This window comes from Mobula birostris, chromosome 3, assembly GCF_030028105.1.
Source record: "Mobula birostris isolate sMobBir1 chromosome 3, sMobBir1.hap1, whole genome shotgun sequence".
Classification (NCBI taxonomy): domain Eukaryota; kingdom Metazoa; phylum Chordata; class Chondrichthyes; order Myliobatiformes; family Myliobatidae; genus Mobula; species Mobula birostris.
Window position 1 is genome coordinate 47,805,521 of NC_092372.1, and position 15,053 is coordinate 47,820,573.

The 15,053-nt window shown below is 39.3% G+C and overlaps 1 protein-coding gene across 2 annotated transcripts in view; it reads left to right on the forward strand.

The window, feature by feature from the left end:
* The window catches only part of kif2a (kinesin family member 2a), a 119,475-nt gene that overhangs the window by 34,886 nt on the left and 69,536 nt on the right, over nucleotides 1-15,053 (forward strand). For both annotated transcript variants that reach the window (XM_072252583.1, XM_072252584.1), the window contains exons 4-7: nucleotides 208-259; nucleotides 3,179-3,298; nucleotides 6,011-6,111; nucleotides 8,942-9,037. In XM_072252583.1, coding sequence (XP_072108684.1) covers nucleotides 208-259; nucleotides 3,179-3,298; nucleotides 6,011-6,111; nucleotides 8,942-9,037 — 369 coding nt within the window. The remainder of the gene's footprint in view (nucleotides 1-207; nucleotides 260-3,178; nucleotides 3,299-6,010; nucleotides 6,112-8,941; nucleotides 9,038-15,053) is intronic.

Genomic DNA, 15,053 nt, shown 5'->3' on the forward strand with positions numbered 1-15,053 from the left:
CCTTGTGTCCTTAACTGTCTTTTCTCCTCCTTTACCATTCGTATTCCTTGTTCAGTCTTCTATTATTCCCACTTAAATCTGCGAAACAAACTGTTATTAATATGACCGCTTAGAAAGAGTCTGCTTGGAAGTTGTATATGGCTGTTTTTTTACATCTCTTAACTTTGACCTTTAAAATGATAATATTGCTTTTGCATTATTTTGAAGAATCGCCGGACTGTAGCTGCTAAGAATGAAACTCCTGCCAAGGATAACAGAGGTAATTTTAAAATTTAGTAGAGGTACTGTTTTTATTGTTTGAATAACTAATGAATTGGATCATTATGTTGATAATCAGTAATTGTGAAAATAGCTGATCACTGAATTGATTGCAATTCAGAGCCATTTAAGCAATTTTGAGGCATTTTTTGTACTTCCAAGATTAACGTATATTTTTGGCAATTTAACAATTTAGTTCAAAGAGAATATAAGTCAAAAAAAAAAAAGTGGTGAATTAACATTTTTTTGGCTTGTTTTGTTTAAGGTTACCCTTTTAGTAAGGTAGGATTGCAGATAGCTGGCATATAAAATTTAATACAGAGAAGTATGAAATTGTGTTCTTTGGTAGAAAATAAACTCAAGGCAACTAGAGACTAAACGGTTCAGTTTTAGAGAATCTGAAGGAGCAGGGTGATCTGGCTATTCATTTGCAAAATTCTTTAAAAGTAGGAGAGGACAGTGAGAGTAGAGCATCTGAGATATAGGGACACTAAAATAATCCATAAACGTAATACAATAAATAATTGCAGGGAAATGATGTTGAACTTGCACAAACAATTGCTTATTTAGAGTTAAGGTGTTAGGTCCAAATCCATTAGGAAATACAGTAATGGTGCAAAAATACTGATACTGACTAGAATGGTTCCAGGATTGAGTGATTTTGTATTAGAATAAAGAAGCTAGAGGTGTACAAGATCATGACTAATATTGAGAAGGTAAATAGAAGGAGGTTTTTTTTAAATCAGCAAATAGTTCAAGGATCAGGATTTAAAATTATGAACAGAAGGTAAAAAGGGTTATGAGGATGAGTATTTGAACTTGTAGTTAGAATCTGGAATTCTCTGCCTATTTGGCTGGTGTAAACCAAAATCAGTGCCTTCAAGGTAGAATTGGATAAACAAGAAAGTATATTTGGAGACCCCAGGAAAAGGGCAGAGGAATGAAGGTGAAGAGATTTGTTTCACTAGAAGCTGATTTGCATTCCTAGAGTTGAATAGCTGTTGCCTATGCTGCTATAATTATATGACTCATATAATTATAAGTCAAGAACTGAAAACTATGCCTTTTTACAAGTTGTTACCTACTCCATTATGTTCAATTGCTTCTGGAGGAATTCTGAGTGCATGGAGCTTTGAGTAATGAGTGCTAGTGATTTTGTTGACTAACTTTTCAAAGTCATGAAGATGTGCTTTCCTGAGCGGATCTGCAATGGATTGTGTTAGAACAGTCATGGGGGCAAAACCTACTTGATCTTATTTTTTGTCAGTGTATCTGTTGTAGCTGAATATGTGAGCAACACCATTGTAAGTGTATACTTGTAGAGTAGTCATCGTGGAAGTAAGGTTCTGTCTTCATTAGTGGTCTCTTCAGGTATAAAATTAAAGTGTAATTTATGCCTCACCTAAGCTTTGAGTACTTAGGCCAGTGTCAATGTCATTGTCAATCCATTATATTGAGGCAAAACAATATCTGAGAAAAATGTCAGCAACCATCTCTGTCTACTCCCTTGCCACTGACACTGAGTTAAACTTGAAATCAGCTCTTCCTTGGTCATTTCCTTTATCCCAGGCTGAGTGTCTAGCTAACACTGCTATCTCCTGCAGGTACTGAGTTCAGCTAGCTTGGGTAAACTAGTTTAGACTGACTGGAATTGAGTGGCTTGATCCAACCTACACCTAAATGTTTTAGCAGAATGAAGATCTGACCTGACCTGAACTTGATACATTTTGTTAAATCCTTTTGTGCTTAACTTGGGAGGCTAGACTTTACTTATGATTGAGGGCATCTCTAATGTGTTTTGTGATGAAACCAATGTGCCAAGTAGAATAGATTTAGAATTGTGCAGTTTACAATTATGCATCCAACAGTTGCTGCAGGTCATTAATTGTAACAATTGTATTCCAACACAGCCTGTGGTAACCTTGTAATCTACCAAAATTCCCTGGAATCTGGAGAAGTCCTGGAGCATTAGCAAACTGAAAGTGTAAGATCAGCATTCAAGAAAGGAGCCAAGGAACAGGATACTATAGGCGTTTATTCTGGTGTCTTTCCCCTTCCTTCTCAGTCCTGAAGAAAGGTCTCAGCCTGAAGCGTCAACTGTTTATTCATTTCCACAGATGCTGCCTGACCTCCTGAGTTCCTCCAGCATTTTGTGTGTTGCTTTGGATTTCCAGCATCTGCAGACTTTATCATGTTTACTGTTGGCCTGAGCTTTTTATCAATCCTTGGAGAAATATTGAGAATCCATTATCAAGGAGGTAGTAGTAGAACAATTAGAAAATAACATAATCAAGCAGAATCAACGAGGTTTTTATAAAAGGGAATTTGTGTTTGATGGATTTGCTTGGTGTTCTTTGAAGATAGAACAAACAGAATAGATAAAGGATACCCAGTAGGTAATTGGATTTCCAGAAGATATTCGATTTGTTGCCAATAAAAGGGATTTGGGGTAATGGCCTGATTAGGGAAGCGGTTGTATAATGAAAAACAGTGAGCTGGGATAAACAGTTCATTTTCAGATTGTCCATCAGTACATAAAGGGATCAATGCTGTGGTTTTGACTATTTATAGTGTGTATTAATAATTTGGATGAAGTGATCAGTACATTTGAGAGGTATTTAAACAGCTACAAATAGGCAAGGCATAGAAGGCTGTGGTCTTAGTAGTGGCAAATGGGATCAGTATAGTTGAGCACAAGGTTGGCTTGAATGCAGTCTAAAGGGCCCACTTCTGTACTGTACAACTCCATGACTGCATAATTTCATGTATGAACAGTTTACTGGAGAAGAAATCTTGTTCAAAGTAATTCAGTCCAGTTATGAGCTCATGAATTTGATCTTGGGAAGCTTTAGGATTATGTTATATTAAGCAAGTGACAGATTAATTAGATTGAAAGATTCTTTTTTTTTCATTCTCCCAGTGGCATCAACAAGATCAAGACCCAGCCAGCTTCCAGAACATTCATCAGCTACTCATCAGAATGGAAGTGTTACAGATATCTCTCCAGCCCAGTCGGGAAAAAAAGATTTTGCACCACCTTGTAAGTGTAATATGATCTTGTGTGTGTATGTGAATAAGTGCTGGGGAACTTGTCAGTCTAAAGGATGAGGGTGTGTGACTGAGTGAGGAATGTATGGGGATTCAGAAGGTTGCTTTGGAGAATCCCCAAGCCTTGGATTTGCTCATTTTTGCAGTTTGTGCAGATAAGAGCACGAACTGTGGGGACAGTGGGCAGACTGACCATTGTACAGTGGTGGATGGGGTAATTCAGGTTGGAGGAGTGAAGCTGCTATAGGAGGTGGTATATTTAGGGGAACAGGCACAGTTCCACAGCTGCAAGTATGAGTACCAAAGGCTGTGTTGCCTCTCAGGTGCTGAGTTTAAGAATATGTAATGGGTATGTTGTTTCGAGAAGAGCTTGAAAGTGGAGGGACAAACAACAACTTAGGAAGGAACATGAAGAGTTAGGGTCAAAGTATATAAGTAGAGCTAAATGACAGTGATATCTGGATTGCTACCTGAGCCAAGTAAGTTGGCTTGGGTTCAATAAAGTTGTGAAATATGTTTTGCAGCAGCAATACAGTGTAATACATAACTGAAAAAAATACTATTAAGTTACAAATAAGAAATATTTTAAAAATTAGGTAATAGAAAAAGGAGCAAAGTAAGTAGTGTTCATGGACCGTTCAGAAATCTAAGAAGGGAAAAAGTTGTTCCTAAATGTTGACTGTGCATCTTCAGGCTCTTGTACCTCTTCCCTGATGGTAGTAATGAGAAGTGGGCATGTCCTATGTGGTGATAATGTATCATGCCTTTTTGAGGGGATGCCTTTTGAAAAAGTCTTTAGTGATGGGAAGGCCAATGATGGAAATAGTTGGGTCCACAATCCTTTACTGCTTTTTTTTCCCCAGTCCTCTGCATTAGCGCCTTCATACCAGATGGTGATATAGCCAATTAGAATGCTCTCCATGGTACATCTGTAAATATTTGCTAGAATCTTTGCAAACATACCAAATCTCAAACTCCCAATGAAGTGTAACCACTGGCATGCCTTCTTTGTAATTGCATCAATATGTTGAGTATATACTTGATTTTCTGAGATAGTGATACCCAGGAACTTGAAACTGCTCACCCTTTCCACTGCTGACCCCGCTGTTTCTCCACAATTAATTCCTTCCTTGGTCTTACTGCCATTGAGTGCAATGATGTTTAGTGACACCATTCACATAGCCAATCTATCTCACTCTTGTGTGCCTCCTCATCATCATGAGGTTCTAACAACAATAGAGAGAGTTTGAGCTGAGCCTAGCCACACAGTTACGGGTGTAGAGTAGTAGTGTGATCACTCGAATCAAGTATGATGTTCTCCCAAGGGATTATTCCCTTACTGGGGAATGCCGGTGTGTGACCTTGTTTAATGTGGGAGGCTGATACATGGGCAGCCACCATGCGGTCCTTGACAGTTCGAGGTCAGGGCCCAGTGACGGGGCTTGCAAGATGACTGGGGACCCTTCACTGCTGCAGTTTTCCTCCACCTTCACTGTCATTGTGATGTGTCATCATCTTCCGTCGAGGTTTAGGTGGATTGCTCTTTATCTGGGACTCTCCCTTGATCTTGTGGCCATAGTTTACCTTGGCAGGAGCTAGGCCGCAGGTGGCATTGCATTCAGGATCTCAGGAAGTCACAATCCTTCCTACCACAAAAAAGGTGACAATCCTCTGAGGAGACAGTAGAGCAGTGGGCTATGGACACATCCTTTGAGCACCTGTATTGATTGTCAGCAAGGAGGAAATGTTATTTCTGATCCTCACTGACCTGTGGTCTCCCGATGAGGAAGTCAAGGAACCAGTCTCTAACTTCACTTGGAATTGCTTTTTGGCTCTTAAGATAGACTTCTGTAGGTTGGTCTTTGACTTGTAAAGTCCTGGATAACCGATCTTGAATGGCACAGATCTAGCCCTAAGCAGACTGCGAATCCCAAGGTTCATCCATGGCTTCGGGTTTGGGTATGACCTGTATGTACGTGAAGGCACGCTCTCATCCTGATAGGTCTTGAAGTCGGTGATAACTGGCATATTCATTTAGATATGAAGATGTATCCCTGAATACAGTCCAGTCCAACAATTCAAAGCAGTCCTGTAAGCCCTCCTCCACCTCCCTTGATTCTACCTTTGTGGCCCTCACCACTGGTGCTGCAGTGTTCAGTCTCTGCCTATATTGCTGGGTGTAGAAGTACAGTCAGGTAAATAGACTTAAAGACAAACAATTGAAATTTCCATAGGAACAAATAACAAAAGTTATTATGCTCTCCTTGCAGAATGTGGCAGGAGAAATTATGTTGGAAGTAAGAAAATATTTTGCCTGTTTTTATGGAAGAAGGTAGAAAAGGGCTTCCGAGTCATATAGAGGAAATCATGTAGTAGAATGAATTTCTGTTTTGCGCTATTTTCCTTGCTTCAATTCTTGGTATAATATTTATCTGTGGAGAACACGAAATAAGTCTGCCTTAAAATTTATCTTGAAGGCTGTGAATATTGTAGGGTTTGAAATGATCATGTAAGTGATGTGATCTCAAAAATGCACTTAAATTGACTTGAGTGAAACATGAATATTTTCTACAGCATGAATATGTGAAATGTTAGGCATCTATTTCATCATTCATAGAGGAAATGTTTCTTTAATTCTACAGAAGTTTAGAGCCAACAAAATTTAGTTTGCATCCTCAAACTTTTGGTCAATTTTATCTTTCAGCCCGCAGAAAATCAAATTGTGTTAAAGAAGTTGAAAAACTTCAGGAAAAACGTGAAAAGCGGCGAATACAGCAGCAAGAGATGAGAGAGAAAAGAGCTCAGGTTTGCATTTATTTATTGGACAAAGTGCTTATCCTTTACCTAACCAGCTTTAGAAAAGTTCAACATAACAGGTTAGTTAATAAAGTTAAAGCCCATGGGAAGCAAGTGGAACTGGTAAGCTGATATCAAAATTAATTAGCCCAGCAGGAGTAAACAAAGGACAACGGTGTTTTGTGATTGAAAGTTGTTTCCAGTTGGATTCTGCAGAGCTCAGTGCCATGTCTCTTGCTTTTAAATTTAGGGGCCATAGTTCACTAAAGACATGAGAAGGAATGCATTTGGGAAGTGGAAGCATTTTAAAAGAAAGATGCAAAAAAAAAATGGAACACATAAAATTTGAAATATTTGTTCACAATTCACTGAAGCTTGCAGAGAAGGTGGTTAAGATGAACACTTTTTTATTAACAGTGTATAGAATTGCTTGCAGGAGTGTGTTAGATTTATAGAAAACAGTATTTTCAACATATTCTGGTCTGTATAACAGGTAGGATGTAATTGCACTGGAGACGTTATGGTGGAGATCTAGAAGGATGTTACCAGAATCAAAGAATGCATTGGCTGCTGTTTTTTGGTACAGGTGAATAGAGTTGAGAGATCTCAGTTAATTGGTAAAGGAAAGACTTGTTTATGCTTTAATAGAATGGTCAGTATGTGGAAGGTGGCTGGGGTAACTTTAATATAATTGGTAGTGAATTAGAGCTGAGAAAGCTCCACCCAGTATGTATTGGGCACCTGGATTCCTTTTCTGTAAACTTAACTGGAGATTTATGTGATTTGGTATTTGCGCAATGAACCAAATGGCTTCTTGCTGGTGAAAGGGATGAAACAAGATATGAGAGGGGATTCTGGAACTGCTAAGATTCTTAGTATGATTATTTTGGGCTTTGTTGTTTCTTCTAAATTTGGAATACTTTTGCAGTGCTTGGAGGAGATTTTGAAGCATCATCTATGTTGTGCATGCATTTCAATGCCCCATTGATGCTAAGAAGGGTTGTCAGATTTGGTATTGATTGCTTTTCAAGTCACTTTCAGCTTAATTTGCTATATCTGAAAATAATGAAGGGTCAACAAATTTACTTTCAAGCTTTCAAAGACCGATTTATCTACAATATTTTATGAAAGAAAAATATTGTAGATATTTGCAATGACCAACCACCTTGTTTCTTTTATTACAACCAATTATTATTTTCTTAATTTAATTCAGATTTTGCCCTGGGAAAAATTTAAACATGTATATTTCTAAAATTCCACTTTCTTGTTTTGTTTTTTATCCGGAGCAGATAACTTGATCACCAAATGATTAACAAATTTTCCTATGTACTACTTGCATAACCTGCATGGTAAAATATGTTTTCTCTCACTGTGACCAAGGAATTTGTTTACATCCTTGTGCTGTTATTTCCTTTAGTTGAAAGTAGAAAATTTGTGTTTTACCATTATAAAAAAAAAGGAAGGGGAAATTATGAGGAAGTGGCAAGGTTTGTGTTATTGCTCTATCCAGAAATTGTTTCATTCAAACCTTTTTATATGATATCTTAACATAAGTGATCATGTATGATAAATGTTGAAAAATTAATACTGAATTCCTGACTTGGCTGATCTTGTCTTGGTAGAAGTAGAATGCCTATTTGTTCTTGAAAGAAAAGAAGAAAAATTACCTTCTGATTATAATTTAATATTTTGTGATTTCTTCCTTAATCAGTATTCATGTTTGACTCACAGTAGGTGTTACTGAATAAAAGGCAAAATAGTGTTATAACAAAATCATCAGACTAGTAGGTTTATAGAGTATGAGTTCTAACAATTTATAGAAAATTGTTATACCAATTTCCCCAATTTCCCCCAGGATCAATAAAGTATGACTATGACTAGAAATATTACTATTATGAAACTTACTTGGCTCGGCATTGGTTTGAGTATTCGGATCCATGCAGTGGTTAATATTTGAAGCTTAATGTGTTATCCTGTTTCTTTGCTAGGTCTCATCTCTGTTTATAAACCTTAGTGTGTTCTGGTGAGCGTACACTTCAGTCATTGAATTCTTAGAAATATTGAACTACTGGGACAGAAGGAGACGTTTGGTTCATTTGGTTCATTTGTTCTTGTCAGCCAAAAGAGGAGCTACTTAAGTTATTCTGACTCTAATTTTGGTTCATAGCCTTGTTGGTTACAGCTTTGTTAAGTGCTCATTTACTTTCAAGTGTCATGGAGTTTTCTGCATCAAATACCCTTGTAAGTTGGATGCAGACTACCAACTCTGTCTGAGTAAAAACATTTTTGTTCCTTGAATTTCCTCTAACCCTTTGATTAACCATTGTCCCTTGCTGTCTATCTCCTTGCCAAGACAAGTGGTTCTTCCTGTTCACCCTGTCCGGGGCTCTCTCAATTCTGTACATCTTATGTAATTCTGCCTTTGTTTAAAAGGGATCAAACTCACTGCAGATATTTTCTTTTCTTAACTGTAATTCTGAATCTTTGTCCATACTTAAATCTCCTCTGCATCCTCTTGTTAAGTTCATCACCTCATTTATCCTAGTGCAGAGATTTATTTGTCGGCCAACCTGGCCGGCCCAGCACAGCCTTGTGGTCTTTGTATCTGTTTGTGTTCTAAAAGAATAGAACTGTAGTTCTGGTTGAAGCTTTTTCCTTCAAATATTATGCCTAAGGTTTATATCCTTTCATCTTAAATGGTTTCTTTCTTAAATTTAGCAAGTGAGTTTTTTGTATTGCAGAACACTTACAAAGTTAGATATGATTAAAGCCAGATGCTGCATTCAACAACCACAATTTGGTATTGTGTATTTACTTTGATAAATTGTGTACTTAACAGGATGTTGATTCTACAAATCCAAACTGGGAAATTATGTGCATGATAAGAGAATTTAGATCAAGTCTTGACTACCGACCACTTACGGCTGCTGATCCGGTAAGTTACAAGTTTAAGCAAGTCAAATTGATTTGAGAACATTGTTTTGGATTTCATGTTTAAAATTACTCAGAAATGATTTTAGATTAGATTAGATTATGAAGACACGCAGTCCTCTTTTATTGTCATTTAGTAATGTATGCATTAAGAAATGATACAATATTTCCTCCAGTGTGATATCATAAAACACAGGACAGACCAAGACTGGAAAAACTGACAAAACCACATAATTATAACATATAGTTACAACAGTGCAACAATACCATGACTTGATGAAGAAGTCCATGAGCACAGTAAAAGTTCAAAGTCTCTCAAATGTCCCACATCTCACGCAGATGGGAGAAGAAAGAACTCTCCCTGCCATGCCGACCACAGTCCGACTCTGAGTCATCCGAAAACTTCGAGCTCTGATTGGCTGTCCGACACCGAGTACTGAGCGCCATCTCTGTGCGAACGATTGGACCTCAATCTCGGTCGCCAACAGCAGGAAAGGCCGGGGATTTTGAGGCCTACCCTCCGAAAGATTCCCAACCACGCAGTAACGACAGCAGCGAACGAGTATTTCAGAAATTTCTCTAGATGTTCCTCTGTGCTTTCACGTCTGCCTCCATCAAATCAGAATTGTCCACGGCCCCTATTTAATGGATGCAGTATCATTTTCACCGGAGGGCTGTGCACGCACGGTGTGCTGCTCTCTCTCCTCCCGCCATTTTAAATTGTATATTTGAAATCTGAGTAATCTCGATGCAATTTGTCTTTGTTGTCAAAGTACTATTTAAAAGCAAGTAAAAATTAGTTAAATTTATCTAATTGAAGCTTCAAATGTAACAGAATAGAAAATTGAGAAAAAGAAGCCATGCCAATTTATAACATTCAGTTATATCATGACTTGTCTGAATTTTGACTTAAATAAGGGTTTCTGGTTGACCCTCATGACCCTTGATTCCCTCTAAGTCAGCACCTACAGTGACTGGTTTGAGAATGTCTAAGATTCCAAGTGCGTGGGCTGGAGCTAGAGTAGAATTCCTCTTCTCAAGCTTAAGTGATTACCTTTTATTCAGAGACTCCACCACCTAGCTTCCCCACAAGGAAAATGGTAGCATAGTGGTTAGTGTAATCCTATTATACTTTGAATAATTGAAAAGGCAATGTTATATCTGAAGTATCTCTATCAACATTTATTTATACATCGACATTGCATTTATACTTTTTTAGAATGCTGCATGCTTTTTTTTTAACAGTAATTTCCAGATAATGCAAGCATAGGTCCAAAGCCTGGAACAACAAGTCTTCTCTTCATTGCACTTACCTTGTCCAGGCACAGACCATCTTGCTTGTTCTTTGTCATAGGAGTATTGTTGGCTGTCAAAGGTACAGTTGATTTTGAGTAGTTTTAAATTTGTCGCTTGGTAGGCTACATACAATACTTCCAAATATACCATCTTTTGAATTACTTCCACTGCCATCTGCAGCATGTAACTTCCATTTAAGAAATGTATTTTAAATCAAATTAATAAACTACAGATTTCACTATCTTCTGAAGGACTCAGCAGACCTAGGAGGTATGACACCTTTCAACAGATAAATGTTCCATCACCATGGCCGGAAGCAAGGCTGTGGGTGGGGGACTCCAAGCCAGGTTGAAACACAGAGGTGTGAGATCCCCTCAGTCCACCATCTTGATAGCAAAAGTGCAATCTCTGGAGAATAAAATCGGAATACGAGAGATTGTTGTGTTCTATGTGTGATCGAGACATGGCCTACTCACAGCATGCCAGATACGGTGATCAGACCTGAAGGCTTCTCAATTCACAGGATGGACTGAACTGCTGATTTGGAAAAGGCAAAAGGTGCGGTTGTGTGTTTCATGATAAAACTCGTGGTGTTCGGTGTGGCGATTTTGTTTAACTTGTGTTCCCCCGACATTTGAATACCTTACGGTCAAATGCTGTTTGTTTTATTTACCTAGGGAGTTCTTCACTGTAATCCTATTTGCAATTTACGTATCGCCAGTGGATGACGATAATCAAGCGTTTGAAATGCTGCATGATGTTATCTCCAAACTAGGAACAGTTCATCCTGACGCATTTCAAATCATAGTTGGAGATGACAATCAGGCTTGTTTGAAGAAAACACTGCCTAATAACATCAGTGTATATCCTGTAGCACCAGAGGTCCCAACACACTTGACTACTGTTATACTAAGATATGGAATGCCAGACCGTATTTTGGTAAATTTGATCACTTGACTGTCCTCTTACCTGCATACAAGCAGAGGCTAAACAGCAAAGCTGCAGAGATTAGGACAGCAAAGAGGTGGTGTGGGAGACGGAGGAGTGACTAGGAGATTGCTTTGAGTTGGTGAACTGGACTACTGTTCAGGGACTAATCTGTGGGTATCAATGAATACGCCATGGTTGTCATGGACTTTATTAAAACAGTTGTAGACAAGTGACCCCCACAATATCATTCAGAGTCATCCCATCCAGAAGCCTTGGGTGAATCATAAGACCCGTAATCTGCTGAGGTACAAGAGGGCATGGTACAATCACCAGAAAACCATCTCACAGGTGAAGTGACAAAGGATGAAACTTGAATCAACAAAGGATGCTCAACAGTTGTGGCTGGGCTTGAATACTATCACCTCTTAAATCAAGTAAATCAAGTGATGTAAGCGACAACAGGGCTTCACTTCCAGATGAGCTCCATGCCTTCTGTGCTCACTTTGATTGTCAAAGCATGGAGGAACATGATGAACAGGATGATCCTGTGAGTTCAGTCTCTGAGGACTACAAGTGAGCAGCTTTCTGGAGGGTGAACACATGAAAATCATCCAGCCCAGATAGGGTACCTGGCCAAGTACTAAAGACTTGTGCTGATCAGTTGGCTGGAGTGTCCACTGAGATCTTTAACCTCTCGCTTTGGTAGTCTGAGGTACCCACCTGCTTTGTGCAAACTTCATTTATTCCGGTGCCTAAGAAGAACGTGGTAACCTGCCTCAATGACTATTGTCCAGTAACACATCCACAGTGATGAAATGTTTTGTAAGGTTGGTGATGAAACGTATCAACTCCTGCCTGAGAAGCAACTTGGATCTGCTCCAATTTGCCTACTGGAGCAAGAGGTCCATAGCAAATACCATCTCATTGGCTCTACACTCAAACCTGGAACATCTGGACAGCAAAGATGCACATCAGGATGTTCTTTATTGATTACAGCTTGGCATTAAATACCACCAATAATCAATAAGCTTCTAGACCTTGGCCTCAATACCCGCTTGTGCAAGGGATCCTCAATCTCTTATCTTGCAGACCCCTGTCAGTTCAGACTGCCAACAGCACTTCCTCCACAGTTTCCGTCAGCATAGGTGCTCCACAAGGCTGTGTGCTTAGCCCTTTGCTCTACTCGCTTTACACTTATGACCACATGGCTAATCACAGCTCTAATGCCATAATTCAAATTTGTTGACAATGTCACTGTCATTGGCCAAATCAAAGGTAGTGACGAATCAGCATACAACAACCTCTTACTCAATGTCAACAGGACCAAGGAGCTGATTATTGACTTCAGGAGGAGGAAACCAGAGATCCATGAGCCAGTCCTCATTGGAGGATAAGAGGTGAAGAGGGTCAACTTCAAATTTGTCAGTGTTAACATTTTGGAGGACTTGTCCTTGGCCCAGCATGTAATTGCAATTACAAAGAAAGCACAGCCACAGCTCTACACCCTTCAGAGTATGACATCCAAAACATTGACAAACTTCTATAGATGTGTAGTGGAAAATGTATTGACTAGCTACATCACAGCCTGGTATGAAAACACCAATGCCTTTGAAAGGAATATACTACAAAAAAAAGTAGTGGATACAGCTCAGTTCATCACAGGTAACGCCCTCCCCACCATTAAGCATATCAACATGAAACGTTGTTGCAGGAAACCAGCATCCATCATCATGGACCCCCACCACCCAGGTAGGTCATGTTCCCTTCTCACTGCTGCCATCAGGAAGGAGGCGGCTCAGGATCAGGATTCACACCACCAGGTTCAGGAGTAGTTATCACCCCTCAGCTGTCAGGCTCCTGAACTCAACTTCACTAGCTCCATCATTGAAATGTTCCCACAACCTACGGACTCACTTTCAAGGACTCTTCATGTCATGTTTGTGATATTTATTGCTGCTTTATTTATTTATTTATTTATTGTTATTATTTCTTTCTTGTATTTGCAGTTTGTCGTCTCCTGCACACTGGTTGAACATCCAATTTGGTGTGGCCTTTCATTGATTCTATTATAGTTATTATTCTATTAATGGATTTGTGGAGTATGCCCACAAGAAAAGGAATCTCAGGTGTATATGGTGACATGTATGTACTGTGATAATAAATTTACTTTGAACTTTAAACTTTTAGAGTCAAGGGAGGGAATATTGCAAAGCAAGATTTAATGCAGAAACTTCCCATAACTAGAGCCAGATGCAAGAGGTGATCTGTTGTGCAGGTTGTTTCAAGAATCTCATGGCAGTAGGAAAACAGCTGTTTTTGAACCTGATGATGCTGCTCTTCGGGCTTCTCTATCTCCTGCCTGATTGTAGCAGCGAGAAGGGGACGTAACCTGGATGATCAGGGTGCTTGATGATAGATGCCACCTTCTTGAGGCATTGCCTCCTGTAGATTCTGCCACGGGTAGGGAGGGTTGTGCCTGTGATGGTCTGGGCTGTGGCAGTTATTCTCTGCATCCTCTTATATTGCTGTGTGTTGGAAATGGGCTAAGCCATGATGCAGCCAGTCATAATACCTTGGACAGTGCATCTATAGAAGTCAGAGTATTCGGTGATATACTGAATCTCCTTAAGCTTCTTCAGAAGTAGAGGTACTGGCATGTCTTCTTCATGATTGTATCTACAGTGGTACTAGAAAGTTTGTGAACCCTTTCGAATTTTCTCTATTTCTGCATTGGCGGGAGGAGAGAGAAGCAACGCGCTGCACGTGCGCAGCCCTCCAATGAAAAATGATATCGTATCTGTTAAATAGGGGCCGTGGACAATTCTGATTTGATGGAGATGGATGTGAAAGCGCAGAGGAACATCTGGAAAAATTTCTGAAATGCTCGTTTGCTGCTGTTGTTACTGCGCGGGCGGGAATCTTTTGAACGGAAGGCCTCAAAATCCCTGGCTTTGCCTGCTATTGGCGACCGAGAAGGACGTCAGATCGTTCGGATAGAGATGGCGCTCAGTACTCTGTGTCGGAGAGCTGATCAGAGCTTGAAGTTTTCGGATGACTCAGAGTCGGACTGTGGTCGGGTATGGCAGGGAGAGTTTTTCTTCCTTCTCTCTGTCTGCGTGAGATGTGGGACATTTGGGAGACTTTGAACTTTTACTGTGCTCATGGACTTCTTCATCAAGTTATGGTATTGTTGCACTGTTGTAACTATATGTTATAATTATGTGGTTTTGTTAGTTCTTTTCCGTCTTGGTCTGTCCTGTGTTTTGTGATATCACACTGGAGGAAATATTGTATCATTTCTTAATGCATGCATTACTAAATGACAATAAAAGAGGACTGCGTGTCTTCATAATCTAAATATGACCTAAGATGTGATCAGATCTTCATGAAAATTCTAAAACTAGATAAAGAGAACCCAATTAAATAAATAACAACACAAAATGAGCAAATATACTTACTCATTTATTTATTGAGAAAATGGATGGCTTGCCATCATTGACAGAACTGTGAATTGTAACAGCAAATTCTACAGGAAAATGTCAGGGTATCTTGTCTGTGAACTGAAGCTCAAGAGAAAGTGGGTCATGCAACAAGATAACCCTAAACACCCAAGTCAGTCAACCAAAGAATGGTTAAAGCAGAAGGAATTTCACATTTTGGAAAGGCAGAGTCACAGTCCTGACCTTAATCCTATAGAAATGTTGTGGAGGAACCTGAAGCAAGCAGTTCATGTATGAAAGCTCACCAACCTCCCATAGTTGAAGCAGTTTTGTTCAGAGGAATGGCCTAAAATT